The sequence below is a fragment of the Oncorhynchus tshawytscha genome, linkage group LG05, assembly GCF_018296145.1.
Source record: "Oncorhynchus tshawytscha isolate Ot180627B linkage group LG05, Otsh_v2.0, whole genome shotgun sequence".
Lineage (NCBI taxonomy): Eukaryota > Metazoa > Chordata > Actinopteri > Salmoniformes > Salmonidae > Oncorhynchus > Oncorhynchus tshawytscha.
Genome location: NC_056433.1, coordinates 16,195,118 through 16,211,566, shown reverse-complemented (window position 1 = coordinate 16,211,566; position 16,449 = coordinate 16,195,118). Strand labels below are relative to the sequence as shown.

General features: G+C 43.7%; 1 protein-coding gene across 6 annotated transcripts in view; it reads left to right on the top strand.

The window, feature by feature from the left end:
* The window catches only part of LOC112250011 (collagen alpha-1(XII) chain), a 94,477-nt gene that overhangs the window by 59,081 nt on the left and 18,947 nt on the right, over positions 1–16,449 (top strand). For 5 of the 6 annotated variants that reach the window (XM_024419801.2, XM_024419800.2, XM_024419803.2 and 2 more), the window contains 25 exons: positions 29–168; positions 922–1,051; positions 1,459–1,598; positions 2,231–2,360; positions 2,704–2,843; positions 2,963–3,092; positions 3,336–3,475; positions 3,637–3,766; positions 3,887–4,026; positions 4,230–4,359; positions 5,546–5,688; positions 7,143–7,272; positions 8,242–8,384; positions 9,078–9,207; positions 9,847–9,966; positions 10,417–10,569; positions 10,747–10,863; positions 12,035–12,187; positions 12,284–12,358; positions 13,272–13,411; positions 13,593–13,716; positions 14,044–14,187; positions 14,573–14,737; positions 14,873–14,911; positions 15,066–15,204. In XM_024419801.2, coding sequence (XP_024275569.1) covers positions 29–168; positions 922–1,051; positions 1,459–1,598; positions 2,231–2,360; positions 2,704–2,843; positions 2,963–3,092; positions 3,336–3,475; positions 3,637–3,766; positions 3,887–4,026; positions 4,230–4,359; positions 5,546–5,688; positions 7,143–7,272; positions 8,242–8,384; positions 9,078–9,207; positions 9,847–9,966; positions 10,417–10,569; positions 10,747–10,863; positions 12,035–12,187; positions 12,284–12,358; positions 13,272–13,411; positions 13,593–13,716; positions 14,044–14,187; positions 14,573–14,737; positions 14,873–14,911; positions 15,066–15,204 — 3,265 coding nt within the window. The remainder of the gene's footprint in view (positions 1–28; positions 169–921; positions 1,052–1,458; positions 1,599–2,230; positions 2,361–2,703; positions 2,844–2,962; positions 3,093–3,335; positions 3,476–3,636; positions 3,767–3,886; positions 4,027–4,229; positions 4,360–5,545; positions 5,689–7,142; positions 7,273–8,241; positions 8,385–9,077; positions 9,208–9,846; positions 9,967–10,416; positions 10,570–10,746; positions 10,864–12,034; positions 12,188–12,283; positions 12,359–13,271; positions 13,412–13,592; positions 13,717–14,043; positions 14,188–14,572; positions 14,738–14,872; positions 14,912–15,065; positions 15,205–16,449) is intronic. The other variant, XM_024419804.2, reaches the window with a different exon arrangement.

Genomic DNA, 16,449 nt, shown 5'->3' with positions numbered 1-16,449 from the left:
CTTAAAGTTGTTGAATTTTTTCCCCCAGTGCCTTTGGGTGGAGTGACCAATCTGCAGGTCACCAACCCTACACATACCACCCTCACCGCCAGCTGGGACGCAGCCGACGGCAATGTGCAGGGCTATAAAGTCATCTACACTCCCGTCGCAGGTGGCCTTGAGATCATAGTGAGTACTCTACTGTACTGTTAACTACTCTCCATAGGCCTATTACTCAACAGTGACACGTGATGCCAATCCTGTGGGAAGAAAGAATCCTGTTTCATTTCACCGCCATACTTTGTGGAGTGGGGATTTCGTCAGCCCAACATGAGAAGTTAGCGTTGAGGAGTTAACGTTAAGGACTTAGCTTTGGCAGTTAGCCTGCTGTGCTAAGCATGATGAGAGGCTGCAGCAAAGTGGTCATGCCGCCGTGACGTTGTAGCCTAGTGGCGATGGAGTTCAGGCCAGGTGGGAGCTAACAGTCTGTGAAACAGCTCTATGATCACAATTATAATGCAATTGACTTTTTGGTTTGGCCGCTTATGTGGAACAAAATCCTCTAAGGCACTGTTTGGTTTATCTGTGTATAATTGGCCTGTTCCGTGTGGTGTATGCCATAGCTCTCACTCTCAATCAAACCTCCCATCAAAATAAACTCCACAGAAGGGAGATGAAATGGACCAGTAGAAGCTGTAGTTCATGTAATTTTACAGACCATAGAACAACAGTGGTACATGGGTCTTATCTTGTGGATCTGGTGTATGAAATACCACCTGCATCCAGAATGGCACCCTATTCCTTATATAGTGCACTACTTTTAACCAGCTTAGGTCAGAAGTAGTGCTCTTTGTGAGGAGGTCTTTTGGGAGGCAGACATAGTGTTCCTGTATGTCTGTTGGAGCTTCTTTTGGTGAGACACCATCTCGCTCTACTTTGTAGGAGCAAGTCTCAGAGAGCACAACCACCACAATTCTGAAGAGCCTCTCACCTAACACACAGTACACAGTCACTGTTCTGCCAGTGTACCCCGAGGGGGATGGGCAGACCCAGGCCAAAGATGGAACAACAAGTGAGTAACGACGACTTATACCACAGCATTGTTGAATACAGTATCTTTCTGTAACTTTGTAGCAAGCACAGTCTGCATATGTAGATGCATATTGCGTCATGATTGCAAGGTGTCCTGATATCTTTCCCAACTGTCCGGATATCTTTCCCAACTGTCACGTTATCTGGTTTTAATGTCCAATCTAAAATGCCCTTCTAGCCAATCAGAAGGGCATTCTTGTATGGAGGTGCATTCTAGAATGGACATTAAAACCAGATAACGGGGCAGTTGGGAAAGATATCGGGACAGTGGGAAAATTGTACAGTGAAAGAGATGAATATATTAGCTCATCTGCAGTCATACAATCTATATCATGGTTTTCAAATCAAAGTGATGGCTAAGCTACTCTGTTTTCTCTTGGTGCTCAGAGCCCCTGGGCTTCGTGAAGAACCTGCAGGTCATTGAACCCACCACCAGCACCCTGAAAGTGCGCTGGGATGCAGCTGAGGGGAACGTGCGCGAGTACATCATTGTCTACATCCCAACTGCAGGTGGAGAGCAGGACGTGGTACGTCCTGGTAGTCTCAACAACATAGCACCCCTCCGAATTCTCTGAGAATGGTCTACTCCAGTGGAGTCTTGTGGAGGGTGAAATCCATTACAATGAGGCCTTCCTTTGATTTAAAGTGACACAAGCCTCGACTCGTGTATTCCTCTGAAGCTAGTCAACATGGTTTCTGCTGGTGTATTTCCCTGAAGCTAGTCAACATGGTTTCTGCTGGTGTATTCCCCTGAAGCTAGTCAACATGGTTTCTGCTGGTGTATTTCCCTGAAGCTAGTCAACATGGTTTCTGCTGGTGTATTCCCCTGAAGCTAGTCAACATGGCTTTCTGCTGGTGTATTCCCCTGAAGCTAGTCAACATGGTTTCTACTGGTGTATTCCCCTGAAGCTAGTCAACATGGCTTACTGCTGGTGTATTCCCCTGAAGCTAGTCAACATGGTTTCTGCTGGTGTATTCCCCTGAAGCTAGTCAACATGGTTTCTGCTGGTGTATTCCCCTGAAGCTAGTCAACATGGTTTCTGCTGGTGTATTCCCCTGAAGCTAGTCAACATGGCTTACTGCTGGTGTATTCCCCTGAAGCTAGTCAACATGGCTTTCTGATTCTGACTGATATTCTATCTTCTTCTTTCTTGAACAGGACCAGGTGTCTGGAACAACGACCACCACTGTTCTGAAGGAACTCAATCCAGATACGGAATACACTGTGACAGTGGTGCCTGTCTACCATGAGATGGAGGGTCTCTCTAGGTCTCAGAATGGAAAGACAAGTGGGTTGAAATGACAGGGTGAAATTAAATGATAAGGGTGGCAGGTAGCCTAGTGGTTAGAGTAACCAAATGGTTTGCTTGTTCGAATACCTGAGCCGACAAGGTGAAAAATCGGTCAATGTGCCATTGAGCAAGGCACTTATCCATAATTAGCGCATGGGGGCCTTACTACTATGGCTGACCCTGTAAAGCAACAAATGTCATTGTACCTATCCGGTGTATATGACGATAAAACCATTTTTTTTTCTTCTTAAAAACAAAATGTGTCTGCTACTTGTTCAGGTATTGGCAGCTCGTATAGTACAGTAAGTGTGATGCTGTAACATTGTATCCTCTGCCTCAGATCCTTTGGGTGGAGTGAAGAACATGAAGGTCATCGACCCCACCATCAACAGTCTGTCTGTTCGCTGGGACCCAGCTGTCGGTAACGTGCGCAACTACAAGGTCTTCTACGTGGCCCAGCCAGATGGGAGGGAGCAAATGGTATGTATCCTATTCATCTCTCCATCCCTTTTACTGTCAACCCAGTCATGTTTACATTATAATCAACTTGGGTAATTGTCATACAGTGCTAACATTGATCTTCACTTTGCCCTGAACAGGAACAAGTCTCAGGGGGCACCACCAACCTTATCCTGCGTAACCTGGAGTCTGATACCCAATACAATGTGTCTGTTGTCCCAGTCTACCCAGACGTGGAGGGCATACTGCAGTCTGAGATGGGAAAGACAAGTGAGTGAAGCATTTCAGTACTTATTTTAGCTCATGAACCTCATACTCTAACACAATGGAAGCATATACCTGTCAAAATGTTTCATTTTGAAATGACAGCTTTTCGACAGCTACAAGCTTCCATATCCCGTATTACAGTTGCATGATTCCATATCAGACTAAACTTTACTCAGTAACGGCTTAAGAACATTAGTGTTGACATTTACTTGGAATGATGTTGATGTGCGTCTTCTTCTTCCTCAGAGCCTCTGGGTGGAGTGAAGAACCTGCAGGTGACTGACCCCACAACCAACTCCCTGAGGGTACGCTGGGAGCCAGCTGAGGGGGACGTGCGCCAGTACACTGTCATCTACGCCCCGCTAGCAGGAGGACCTGAACTGAAGGTACAAAAACAACACTTTGTCTCATACGGTCTAGAAGCGATATTTGAAGACTCACTAAACTGATCACTTTGAACACTATAAACATGTAGGTTGAATACTTGATTAAGCTACCTCTTTATTAGGGTGGTTTTACTCAACATTTTTGCTAATCTTTTTCTCAGACTACGGTTTCTGGGATGTCAACCAACACCGTTCTGAGGAACCTTGTGCCAGACACAGAGTACAAGGTGACATTGGTGCCTATGTACGGCGATATTGAAGGGAAGAGAAATTCTGAAAATGGAAAGACAAGTACGTCATGACTGAATAAACAGACCATACAGGGACAATGAGTCCAGTGAAGAAGAAAAAAAGAGTTACAAAATAGATTAAGTGATTTGATGCTAAACTTGTTGTTTTGTGTCTTGTCAGAGGCGTTTGGTGGGGTGAAGAACCTGCAGGTCACCGACCCCTCTACTAGCTCCCTCAAGGTGCGCTGGGAGCCAGCAGAAGGCAACGTGCGCCAGTACCGCCTCTTCTACGTCCCTGCCTCTGGCGGAGCCGAGGACATGGTAAGACCACCAACTATCCATGCCTTAACTTCTGATGCTGCACAGGGTATCTCTTGACCAATCAGATTTGAGTCGACTACGGCATCCATATTAGGAATTTATATACCTAAAATCTGACGACTTCCTAATATGGTTGCTATAGGATTCAACCAATCGATGGTATAAACACTGATAATGCAACTCAAACACCTCTCTGTGAACAGGAGCAAGTGTCTGGTGGCACCACCAACACCATCCTGAGGAACCTTCTCTCAGACACGCTGTACACTGTCACCGTGGTCCCTGTCTACCCCGAGGGAGAGGGCCTGCGCCAGTCAGAGACTGGAAAGACGCGTAAGTTATCAACTGACGAAATTCCAATCATCCATTTTGCTTTCAGTGGGATAAAGACGTGCTCTTTTCAGTTGGTTTGATCCAGTGGCATTTCAAATTTGGAGCCTGTTTGGTTTTTCCAAAGTTTGAACTCAGATATCAAGATACCGGTAGATACCGGTTGTATTGAAATCTCTGAACCAGATAGCATTTGCACAACCCCCTTCCCCCATAACGTTTAGATGGAAAAAAGGTGTAGTTTATCTCACCATAACAATAATAATAACAATAATAATAACAACTCTAATAATAACAATAATAATAACACTAATAATAATACTACTAATAATAACAATAATAATAATAATAATAGGTTTCCCTGCCTATCTGTTTTTTTTATACCCTGCTGTGTGCATCGATGTTGTTTCTGCTCAAATTGTTTGCCATGTGCAGTCAGCAGAAATCCTGAGACTCTTCCAGAGACTCCGTTGGTTGTGCATGGCTGATACGAAAATGTTCAATGGGAGTCAAGCATTATTTTTATACTCGCTAAGTCCTTGTCAGTCTTGAGAGAGAGACAGATTTATGATCGTTGACCCATATTTGATGCGCTCTGATGTCCGTACAAATGGGAAGATACTGTATGTTTGACAGACTGTATGTTAGTCTTCCTAAACACACCAAATGCATGTGTTTCATATAGAATGAACCTCACTGTTGGATAAACAGGTTCTATTTGGAATGTTTTTACTTATGAATAAGGTGGCTGGGTCTGAGTCTACGTACTGCATCTAATCTTTAATAGGCTAACGTGCTGAATGCCAGAGGAATATGCACATCTGTTTTAGTTTAAAAGTGAAGTTGAGGCTTTTGCATAATCCCAAACGGTGCAACTTCTCCGTACATTCTCTTCACATAGACACTATAAAATCACTTGGTTACTAGAGACTACTTCCCTCAGCATTTGAGTCCCCCCTCCCCCTTTTTTACTGAGATACATCCTGTTTGAAACATAGCAGTCTATTAATTCTCACATTTTCTTGTGGTATCTTCACTTAGTTGGTACTCTTCTAAGTAAGGCATTGTAAAGTAAAATCAGAGTTGTTGTTTGTAGAGTAAAATCAGAGTTGTTGTTTTGTGTTTTTGAGGTTGTCTATATAATTGCCCTCCCCTCTCTTGACTTTCTCTGACCCTCTTTGACCCCCAGTTCCACGAACCCCTCCTAAGAACATCCAGATCTACAACCCCACTACCACCAGCCTGAATGTGCGCTGGGAGCCCGCTTCTGGCCAGGTGCAGCAGTACCGCATCGTCTACGCACCTCTGTCTGGAGACAGACCCGCTGAGACAGTAAGTTCTCTACATGCATCCCAAATAGCAGCCTATGCCCTATATAGTGCCCTACTTTTGATCAGGGCCCATAGGACTCTGGTGAAAAGCAGTGCACTATATAGGGGATAGGGTGCCATTTGGGACTTACAAACGATCTCTCTCCACTGTTAACCAGAGCCTGTCATTATATTAAGAGGGGAGGCACGTTCACTCAACCGCTTACTCTCCCTGCTCAGACCACTTAGAGGGAAAGGTAAAGTCCAGTTAAGCAATAAAAGTGTAGAGTAGGGTTGCTGGGCTCTACGTTTGATGAAGATATCAAAAACCCTCACTCGAAGAGTTTGTTAGGAAGTCTGTTTAGAAGCTCCACAGATGGCATTCCCTTATTAGGCTAATGGGGAAATCCAGACCTTTTGGCTTTTAATTCTCTGTCTATCAGCATTGATTTTATGCACCGATGCGATACACATATCTTGGATTAATGGAGAAAGATAGAGCTAATTGGCCTACAAACAGCTTTTAAAGTACCACTAGCAGTTTGGAAAATGTGCATATGCACATCTGCGATAGACATAGATGAAAATTGTAATGTTTGATGTTTTGGGTTTGGTTGGATGATAATGAGGCTGTTTTTATTGGAATGTTCTTTGATGCAGCAGTAGGCCTTAAAAATGCCTCATGCTAAGAGACAGAATTGTTTTTACCAAAGCGTTCGCCAGCTCAGCTAACCTCCTGTCTATTCTCAATCAGGCTCCATTTTGTAAGGAGGACAGCCTTATGAGTGCTTTTCACAGGAAATATACTTTATTATATACCTCAGCTACCTGCATGTCTTGTCCATCACTCTTTCAACTAGGAGATTTTCAGTTAAATCCTCAGATAAGCTTTAGATGAAGGTATTTAGCATGATGTAATGGCCGTCCCCCAGACAAGCTAATAGATAATGTGCTGCTTAGTGACAGTGGTGACCCTGGTGATATGATGAGACTGGGCTCCACTGTTGTTAGAAACAGGGGTGAGATAGATCCAGTACACGTTGAGGCCTGTCCAATGACAGAGCACCGGTCTCGTGGTGTTGGTTACGTCTTTGCATTTACCAGACGATGGATGCTTCATAACACTCATTTGTTTATCAATCACTTCTTAGCTAAATTCATGTATTTGTTTAGCGTTTTAAACCTCTTCAGGGCTTTGTTAGTACTTCATGTTAACCTTTGGCACTAGGCTCCCTCCAAGAAGACTCTAGCATGGATTAACAGTGAGCTCATTATGTACGTTAGCAGTGCCAGAGCAGTATGTAATGCATGAAAAAGGTCATTTGAATAAGAATCCTTCTTCCAGGATGCATCCCAAATGACGCCCTATACTAACGTAGTGCTCTAAATAGGGAATAGGTTTCCATTTGGGATGCAAAAGAATCTTCCTCTCTGGGAAGCCATCATTGTGATCTATGTCTTATGACCTCTCCAAAGGTCCTGGTCCCGGGAAACATCAACAACGCGTTCCTGGACTCGCTCATTCCCGACACGCCGTACTCGATCAGTGTCCTGGCTCTGTATGCCGATGGGGAGGGCTCACCAGTGAAGGGAGACGGCAAAACATGTGAGACCTGAATCCAACTTTGTTGTTTACATTGATACTACTGACTCATGTGACTCTTGTTTACATTTATACTCTCGACTCAATGAGTGTTACTAATGCTTCCACACATACTTGCTTATACTATAGTCTACATTTAAGTACGCACACACACACACACACACACACACACACACACACACACGTAGCTATATATAGTGGTGGTTACTAGGTCAAATCAAATGTTATATGTCACATGCTTTGTAAACAGGTGTGGACTAACAGTGAAATGCTTACATACAGACCCTTCCCAACAATGGAGAGAGAAAAAAAATAGAAACACGTAATAACAAAAGTAACAGTAAATACACAATGAGTAACGATAACTTGGCTATAGGGTACCAGTACCTAGTCGATATGCAGGGGTACGAGGTAATTGTGGAAATTGTGGTAGATATGTACATATACAGTAACTAGAAAGAAAGTGATTAGGCAACAGGATAGATTATTAACAGTAGCAACAGCGTATGTGCTGAGTCAAAAAAGGGTCAGGGCAGATAGTCTGGGTAGTTATTTGGTTAGCTATTTAACTAAATATTTAGAAGTCTTATGGCTGGGGGTAGAAGCTGTTCAGGGTCCTGTTGGTTCCAGACTTGGTGCATCGGTACCGCTTGCCGTGCGGTAGCAGAGAGAAAAGTCTATGACTTGGGTGGCTGGAGTCTGACAATTTTTTGGCATTCCTCTGACACCGCCTGGTATAGAGGTCCTGGGTGGCAGGGAGCTCGGCCCCAGTGATGTACTGGGCCGTACAAACTACCCTCTGTAGCACCTTGCGGTCAGATGCCAAGCAGTTGTCATACCAAGCGGTGATGTAGCCAGACAAGATGCTCTCAGTGGTGCAGCTGTTTAACATTTTGAGGATCATGTGGTGTGTACTGTTGCTAGGTACATGTGTTTGAGTGTAACCCAGTATTTTTGCTGTTGCTGTTGCAGTGCCCCGTGTTGGACCTAGGAACCTGCGGGTGTTTGATGCCACCACCAACACGCTGACCATCGTTTGGGACCACGCGGAGGGCCCAGTGCAGCAATACAAGATCGCCTACGCCCCCACCACAGGAGACCCCATCACTGAGTTTGTGAGTTCATAGGTTGAATACCAAATGGCACCCATAGGGCTCTGGTCTAAAGTAGTGCACTATGTAAGGAATAGGGTGCCATTTGGTACACATACAGAGTGTCTCTCGACAGACTTTCACGTAGCAGGGAACTTTAAGGTTTACTCGAGGGACGAGTGAGTTCATGACCTAAACATGTCTCTTTTTATATTTGGCTGAGTTGCAAATCAAATACACTCCTCCACACTCGCATGAACTTACTGTTCAACGTGTTACTACTGCCAAAGCGCTGTAGGCCCACAAAGTCTTACTTCAGTGTCTGTTTGGTTAACTCCAGCAAATAACTGCTGATTAGTAAGACGAATTAAAGGCTCAATTAGATCAACATTATCACTGGAAACATTACGTTACATGACATTGGATTATTAATGACTTTAAAGACAGAGCAGGAGCACTTTAGGGCAGCACAGCAGCACTGCATAATTATTGCCTAGTAAGCCAACCATTGAGTGACATAACAAATGCTTCTAAACGAGAAAGGTCAGGAGAGCTAACCCTCTAGTGTTCCATGAGGACAGGGAACTTTAATTAATAGCCTTCTTTTTGCTCTCTGCTGCAAGCCTAGAATTAGTGCATAGCTTCCAAAAGTAATTCCATAATTATGTTCCTTTTTTAATGAACTGACTAAGTTCTCTGTGGTACTTTTCCTCACAGACGGTTGTTCCTGGCAACAGAAACAATGCCATCCTGCAGAACCTGCTTCCTGACACTCCCTACAGCATAACTGTTGAAGCCATCTATGCTGATGGATCAGGGCCATCTCTGATCGGGCCCGGACGCACAGGTAACGCAGTTAGGAAAAGTGTTCAGGAAGTGTTCAGTCTAGTATACTGAACACCTGACGGTCTAGCTAGCTGGACAGAATTTCCAAGCCTAATGAGCTGAGCTGGGAGTGAGAACTGGAAAATACTTACAAGGGCCATACTATATCCCACCGATTCAAAAAAAAAAGTCATTTTGAAGAGTTCGGAAGATTGGGAATTCACAGTAGAGGCAACTGGGATAGCTCAACGACTGGTGAACAATTGCCCCGAGTTACACAAACAATAGAAACTGTATGTCTTGGCTTTAAAAGAAGCACCAATGGGTTGTCACCTCACTTCAACGGGTTGTCACCACCCACGCAAACCAACCTACCCACTACCCAGTTCAGCTCCCTCAGCAAGACTATGAAAAAATCTATCCAGTCTAAACATATGTATTACTCACAATAGTCTTCATAAACTGAGGAGGAGGAAAAACAATAGTGGCTGCTGTAGACTTGCCCAGGATATGCCGTGGTAATGTGGTGACTTACTGCACTGGGGGCTAGCTATTCTGGAAATGGGGTCATGGCCTCACTTGTTGTTGGCAGTAATTGCCGTGACTGATTGAATGTTGACATGTGTCTGCTCTCTCTGCTGATGCTGTGCCTCTGTTATAGTCGGCCTGCTGGAGCCCTTGAGCCTGCGCGTCTCAGACGAGTGGTACACCCGCTTCCGTGTGGCCTGGGACCCCTCGCCGTCTCCAGTGCTCGGATACAAGCTGGTCTACACTCCTACGGGTGAGATGACGTCAGACTCTGGGCCATGCCTGTGACCCATAACACCCTGAGTTACAAGACTTCTCAATATCATACTTTGTCATGCAGGGTTTTATATTTCATTGTCCATATCAACCAACCACACTTTCTAGTACAAAGCCAAAGTTTATTAAATACAATGAACGAGTAATGATGCAGAATAATTTTCATGAAATCACACCTTTACATTTCAAATGAGATGATTTCAGGTTTAGATCAGACCTCTCCCTCTCCTCTCCTCTCCTCTCCTCTCCTCTCCTCTCCTCTCCTCTCCCTCTCCTCTCCTCTCCTCTCCTCTCCTCTCCTCTCCTCTCCTCTCCTCCTCTCCTCTCCTCTCCTCTCCTCTCCTCTCCTCTCCTCTTCTCTACCTTATGAGTTTGTGTTGTAGTGTTGCTGTTGTAAAGTAGAGTTTGTGTTGTGTTTTGCCTGCAGAAGAAGATCAGAGTAAGAGCTTGGACGTATTTGTGGGTGACGTGACCTCATACACCCTCCAGAACCTGCTCCCTGGCACCACCTACGATGTCAAAGTGTTTGCCCAGTATGGGGCTGGCATGAGCGGGGCCCTCGAAGGACAGGGAACAACACGTATGTGTTTGAATAACAGAAATATCACCTTGCTTGAACATCAATGCTAACCTAAAGACATGCTTAGTCCCAAATAGCACCATATTCCTTACATAGTGCACTACTTTTGACCAGGGTCCACTGTAGCCTCAGTCTTGAAGTCAGTCTGAGCTCTACTTCTTGTGTTCTGCTCCACAGTCTACCTGAATGTTACCAACATCGAGACCTACAACGTTGGCTTTGACAAGTTCTGCATCAAGTGGAGTCCTCACAGGGCTGCCACTTCCTACAGGATCAAGCTCAACCCTCTGGACCGTAAGTCCCAATCTTAAAGACATAATCCTGAATTCCTGTTTCAGCCAAACATTAATAGCAGATTTCACCTTTAAGCTAGTATAGATGAGACACTTTTTCTACCCTGAAAAATTGCTGCATTCCAATTGAGTATATGCAAAGGAGAATGTTGACGGGACATCAACACATGATATATTAGTCAGTCACTAGTCAGAGATGCTATAGACCCTCCACGGATCAGAGCCACACCCTCTTCTGTGTTCAGAACATTGAAATGGCACTGTGCTGCGTGTTGAGATTGAGTCTAGACATTCACACGACTGTTTATCCTTAGCCCTCCCCTGTGTTTATCCCTCGAAGGAGAATGCATGATGTGGCGTTTTCTGAAAGCATATGTCCACCAAATTTGAATTGTATCTCTGACTGAAAATATGACATCCTTTTAATTACTGTCTGCCTTTGAATCAATCTGTTTCATATTCACACATAGAACCGGGGTATAAACTGTTAAAAACAGGAAGCAGTATCGCAAGGACTTAAATATTGACATGGTAGTCATTACCCATGACACATTTCCAAACTAGAGTAGGCTTTGCTTGTGTGAGAAAGACAGCGGCTGCAGAAAGCACTCCCCGAAGGTAAACAGTCCCCAGGTTTTGAGAAGCTAGCAACCTTTTAAAGATGCATCAGACATAGACAGAGGCAATGGTTTGTCTGAAGTGGAATGCAAACAGTGGTGGAGGAGCCAGGATCATGGCAAACGTCTCTTACCAAAAATGACTAAGCAATGACTATGGGAGCCTTAAGCAGAAAGGGGTCAGCCTCGGAGAGGTGAATGAGGTATAATTCCACTTTATAAGGCCGTTGTCTTGGTCTCATGGTTCATTTGACCCCCAAAAAAACATTCTCAAAATATGTCTGCATTTTCCCCAAAACAATTCATATTGAATTACATGTAGTGTGATAACACAGATATTACATGTATTTTGACATTATTGTTTAACCGCAGAACTGTCAAATAACCCCAGCTGAATGGCATTAACTCTGGTTTGCGTACTCAGAGAAGACCTGTGATTTTTATGAGGAGTAACGTTTCAGGCAGCAGCCTCGGCAGTCAACACATGTCAACATGTTTCTCTTCTCAACACATGTCAACATGTCTCATATTTCTCTTTGTGCTGTCTCTGTCTAGCCTCCAGTAAAGGTCAGCAGGAGATCACCATCACTGCAGCTCAGAGCCAGTACTGCTTCGAGGGTCTCTCCCCAGACGCTCTCTACAGCGCCACAGTGTTCGTTCAGACCCCCAACTTGGAGGGCCCCGGAGTCGGCACCAAGGAGAGAACCTGTGAGTATCTAAAGTCTTGAAAATGTTACTTTAAGTGTTGATTTGTCAATTGTCCATTCTTGTCTATTTTTACTTATTGTTGTCTCCTTGTCAAAGTGGTCAAGCCTACTGAAGCGCCAACACAACCCCCCACTCCTCCACCACCTCCTACCATCCCCCCTGCATGGGCAGGTAAGCAGAAATGGCACCATATCCACCAGAACCAATCAAATCACAGAACCACACAGAACCACACAGAACCAATCATACCCCAACAGAACCACACTGAACCACACTGAACTATCAGAATGGTTTTATTTGTGTGTGTTTTTAGTGCCATCAGAATGGTTTTATTTGTGTGTTTTTAGTGCCATCAGAATGGTTTTATTTGTGTGTGTTTTTAGTGCCATCAGAATGGTTTTATTTGTGTGTGTTTTTAGTGCCATTAGGTGAAAGTAATAAAAAGGCAGGTTTAGAGAATATGCAAAACACTCAACATCTCATTATTTGGCAGAAGCAGAGACCTGCAGACTTATTTCCTCTAGATCAGAATGAGTGTTAGTACCAGTGTTAAACTAATGGCCGCCACATGGTCCACACAGACCCCCAGGGTTTTTCAATGGAACACACCCATTGACTAATGAATAACCTAGGTGTCCAAAGAAGCTGTTTGTTTGATAAGATATTGTGTAAAACCTGTTTATGGACTCAGACTTGGAGGACGGGATTGCGAGAGATAAAAAAAAGTGCTCTACCACATCAGGCAGACATTATCTTTTGTTTTGCCAACTACTTCTTTTGTACTAAGCGAGAAAGCCATTAAAGAGCATTTCATTTCCAGCCCTCATGGTGACCAAATGTTTCTTGTTTTGATCTGGGTTTTTTTCAGGAAAGTATGATCAATTAAACCAATAATTGCTATGTACAGCTTCATTATGTCATTGTTTTCCTCGATGGTTTTGTTTTTGAGATTCCTGCGGATGTTTTTATTTTTAAGGTTGCCCACTCTCTTTCTGATGCCTGGTGTTCCAGGCAGCTCAGAGTCTGTGGCCTGCCATGGAATCTATGTAGTGCAGTTCATTGAGTTGTTTTTCTTCTGCATCAGTGTGCAAAGGTGCCAAGGCAGATGTGGTGTTCCTTATCGACGGCTCATGGAGTATCGGGGAAGAGAGCTTCCGGAAAGTGGTGCAGTTCGTCTTCAGCATGATTGGAGCCTTCGACGTCATCGGATCGACAGGAATGCAGGTGTGTAGTGCTGTAAATAGAGGTATAAATTGTGTTACAATATGCTTTTAAGACTGTAATTGTTAGTCAACTTGGTGATAGTTGTTAGTTTTAGCATAACATACTACATAGAATACCAGGTACGCTATGGCATCATACTACAACTCCTCGTAATGCTCATGTCTGTTTACTTTGGAAACAGGTGTCGTTTGTTCAGTACAGCGACGAAGCAAAAACCGAGTTCAGGCTGAACTCTTACTCGGACAAGGGCAGCGGTCTCGCTGCTCTACAACTCATTCAGTACAGAGGAGGAAACACTAAGACTGGTGAGCCTCTTCCCAAACCCAGCACCCACCAACTAGTCTCAGGTTGTAAACGATACAATGACACCAACAACGTTCCATGAGCCTGGTCCCAGATCTGTGTCTGCTCTTAACAAATCCATTACTGTCACTGGCATGATAATGAGTGACAAGGAGTTGGAATCATGGCACAAACAGACTGGCATTCAGGCTAACATTTCAATGGATGCAAGCCAAACATGCTTATTTTTATAGATCCATCCACTAAGTAGACATTGTTGTCTATTCAAAGTTCCAATATCACACTAATTAAATGGTAATTTTCATTGACCTTTCTTTGTTCTTGATCAGGTGTTGCTCTGAAGCATGTCAAGGAGAAGGTATTTACGTCCGAAAATGGAATGAGGAGGAATGTCCCCAAGGTTGTGGTAGCTGTCACAGACGGTCGTTCTCAGGATGAGGTGAAGAAAAACGCTGCCGCACTGCAGCATGCTGGTAAGGGTTACTGAGTTGAACAGGAATCTTCCTGTCAAAACGTCAATCACAACGAGTGTGTTGTTTGTGTTGTCTATGTTGTCATTGAAGTATCTACAATCTGTAACTTATTAGAATCACAAATACACATAGTTGGTTATGTGAGTTTATGAACTGGGTAGTTCAAGCCCTGAAAGCTGATTGGCCAACAGCCATGGTATATCAGGTCGTATACCACTGGTATGGCTCTGAGGTATATGGCCGATATACCATGGCTAAGGGCTGTGTCCAGGCACTCCGTGTTGCTTCGCACCTAAGACCAGCCCTTAGCCGTGGTATATTGGCCATATATATACCACACCTCCTCGGGCCTTATTGCTTAAGTGTGAACGTGCTCCTTCTCCAGGTTACAGTGTGTTTGTGGTTGGTGTTGCCGATGTGGATTATGCTGAGCTGCAGAACATTGGCAGCAAGCCAAGCGACAGACACATCTTTGTTGTGGATGACTTCGACGCCTTTGCAACTATCCAAGATAACCTTGTGACCTTCATTTGCGAAACCGCAACATCATGTGAGCTTTTTTTGATCTTTTTTTGGGGGGGATAAACCTTAAATTAAACGCTAACTGCTAAATACTTTATCTCCCATGAAAGTCAAATCTAGAAACAAATTAAACTGTTGCTAATCTTTGATATTATCTTCACAGCTTGTCCCCTGATCTACCTAAATGGATTCACATCACCTGGTAAGTATGCTCAGAAACAGCATGCATTATTTACTCATTATTGTATATGAGGAATTTCTAGAACTTCTTAGAATTTCTTAGAATGTCCTAGAACTGTCTAGAACTTCCTAGAACCTCCTAGAACCTAATAAGACTTATTTACCTTGTGTTCTAGGCTTCAGGATGCTGGAGGCGTTCAACCTGACAGAGAAGACCTATGGCTATATCAAGGGAGTGTCTATGGAACCTGGTTCCTTCAACAGCTACACAGCCTACAGACTCCATAAGAACTCCTTCCTGACCCAGCCCACCACGTGAGTCTGAGATACCATTGTCTTGGATTAGAAAATTCTGGTATTTTCCACAAAAATTCCCAGGTATTCCTGGTTTGAAAATTCCCGGAATCAGGAGGGAATAATAATCCAACCAGAATTTCTGGATAAGCTAGGCATTTTGTGAAAGTTGACTACATTTTGCAACTCTACCATCGTCTCTGGCTTGGATTGGTCAAATCTACATCTTGTGGTTGTATGTCTGCGCTGCTTTTCTGAGCTAATGGATTTAAGGGATAATTGAGTTGCAGCACAAAAACTGCCAGCACTTGCTGTGGATCTCTAGTGAATTACATGTCATTAAAATGCCCTCAGGCAAACATGCTTGAAAACATTAGCTCAAAACCATACTTAGCTGAGCACGATTTGTTAATATGTTCCCTAATCATTCCATATGCTGTGGCTGACCTTGTCATGGCTTGATTGACCTTTGAAGGAAAGCATCACCTAGAGAAGCATTTGATCTGCAGAATAAAAACATAAATTATTTTTTTCATCAAAACCTTTTTTCCAACTCCACTGTAAAAACTGTAAAACCAAGGAATTTGGGGAAAGTTGCTGTGATTTCGCAACCCTAATCTGTTTGTTCAGATTCTAATGATATTCTCAGATTGAAAGCTTGTCTACGCTCAAGTGGAGGAAGACAGAGGAGATGGAGGTCAATGCAGGGAGGCAACCATTAAGAAATTATATGTTTTCAAACGTTACTTTTTTGTGGGTCCTTTCCATCATGTAAAAACTGTATAAACGTCTGTTTGGCACTTGGATATGGCCCAGGCTGCTAACATGACACGTCTTGCCCAACTATGTTAAGACAGACTGTTTAGACCCCATTCCCCTCTAAACTAGGTCAATAGATTTACGACATCCTGTTAAGTGTTAAGCAGTGATCTGAAGTTCTGGCATATTGTTCAATCTGAGGTTCTGGCATACTGTTGATTTCACTCAGCCCACGTAGCTCAAAGACATCCAACTCCACTGTCTATCTCCTACATCATACATCTCTAAGCGCTTTATCAGCTGCACAGTAGGCCTATCAAATATCCCCGGTCAGCTTAACATTCCACATAGTTTTACCTCTGTTTTTTACTCAAAGGAACAAATTCATCCATATCACAGTGCTACATAAACATATGGTAATACTGTTTTACCCATTTCATATGTACTGTATATACGGGACTATACTGTATGCTAGTGAAATCCTGTTGAACTATTTCTGTACATATT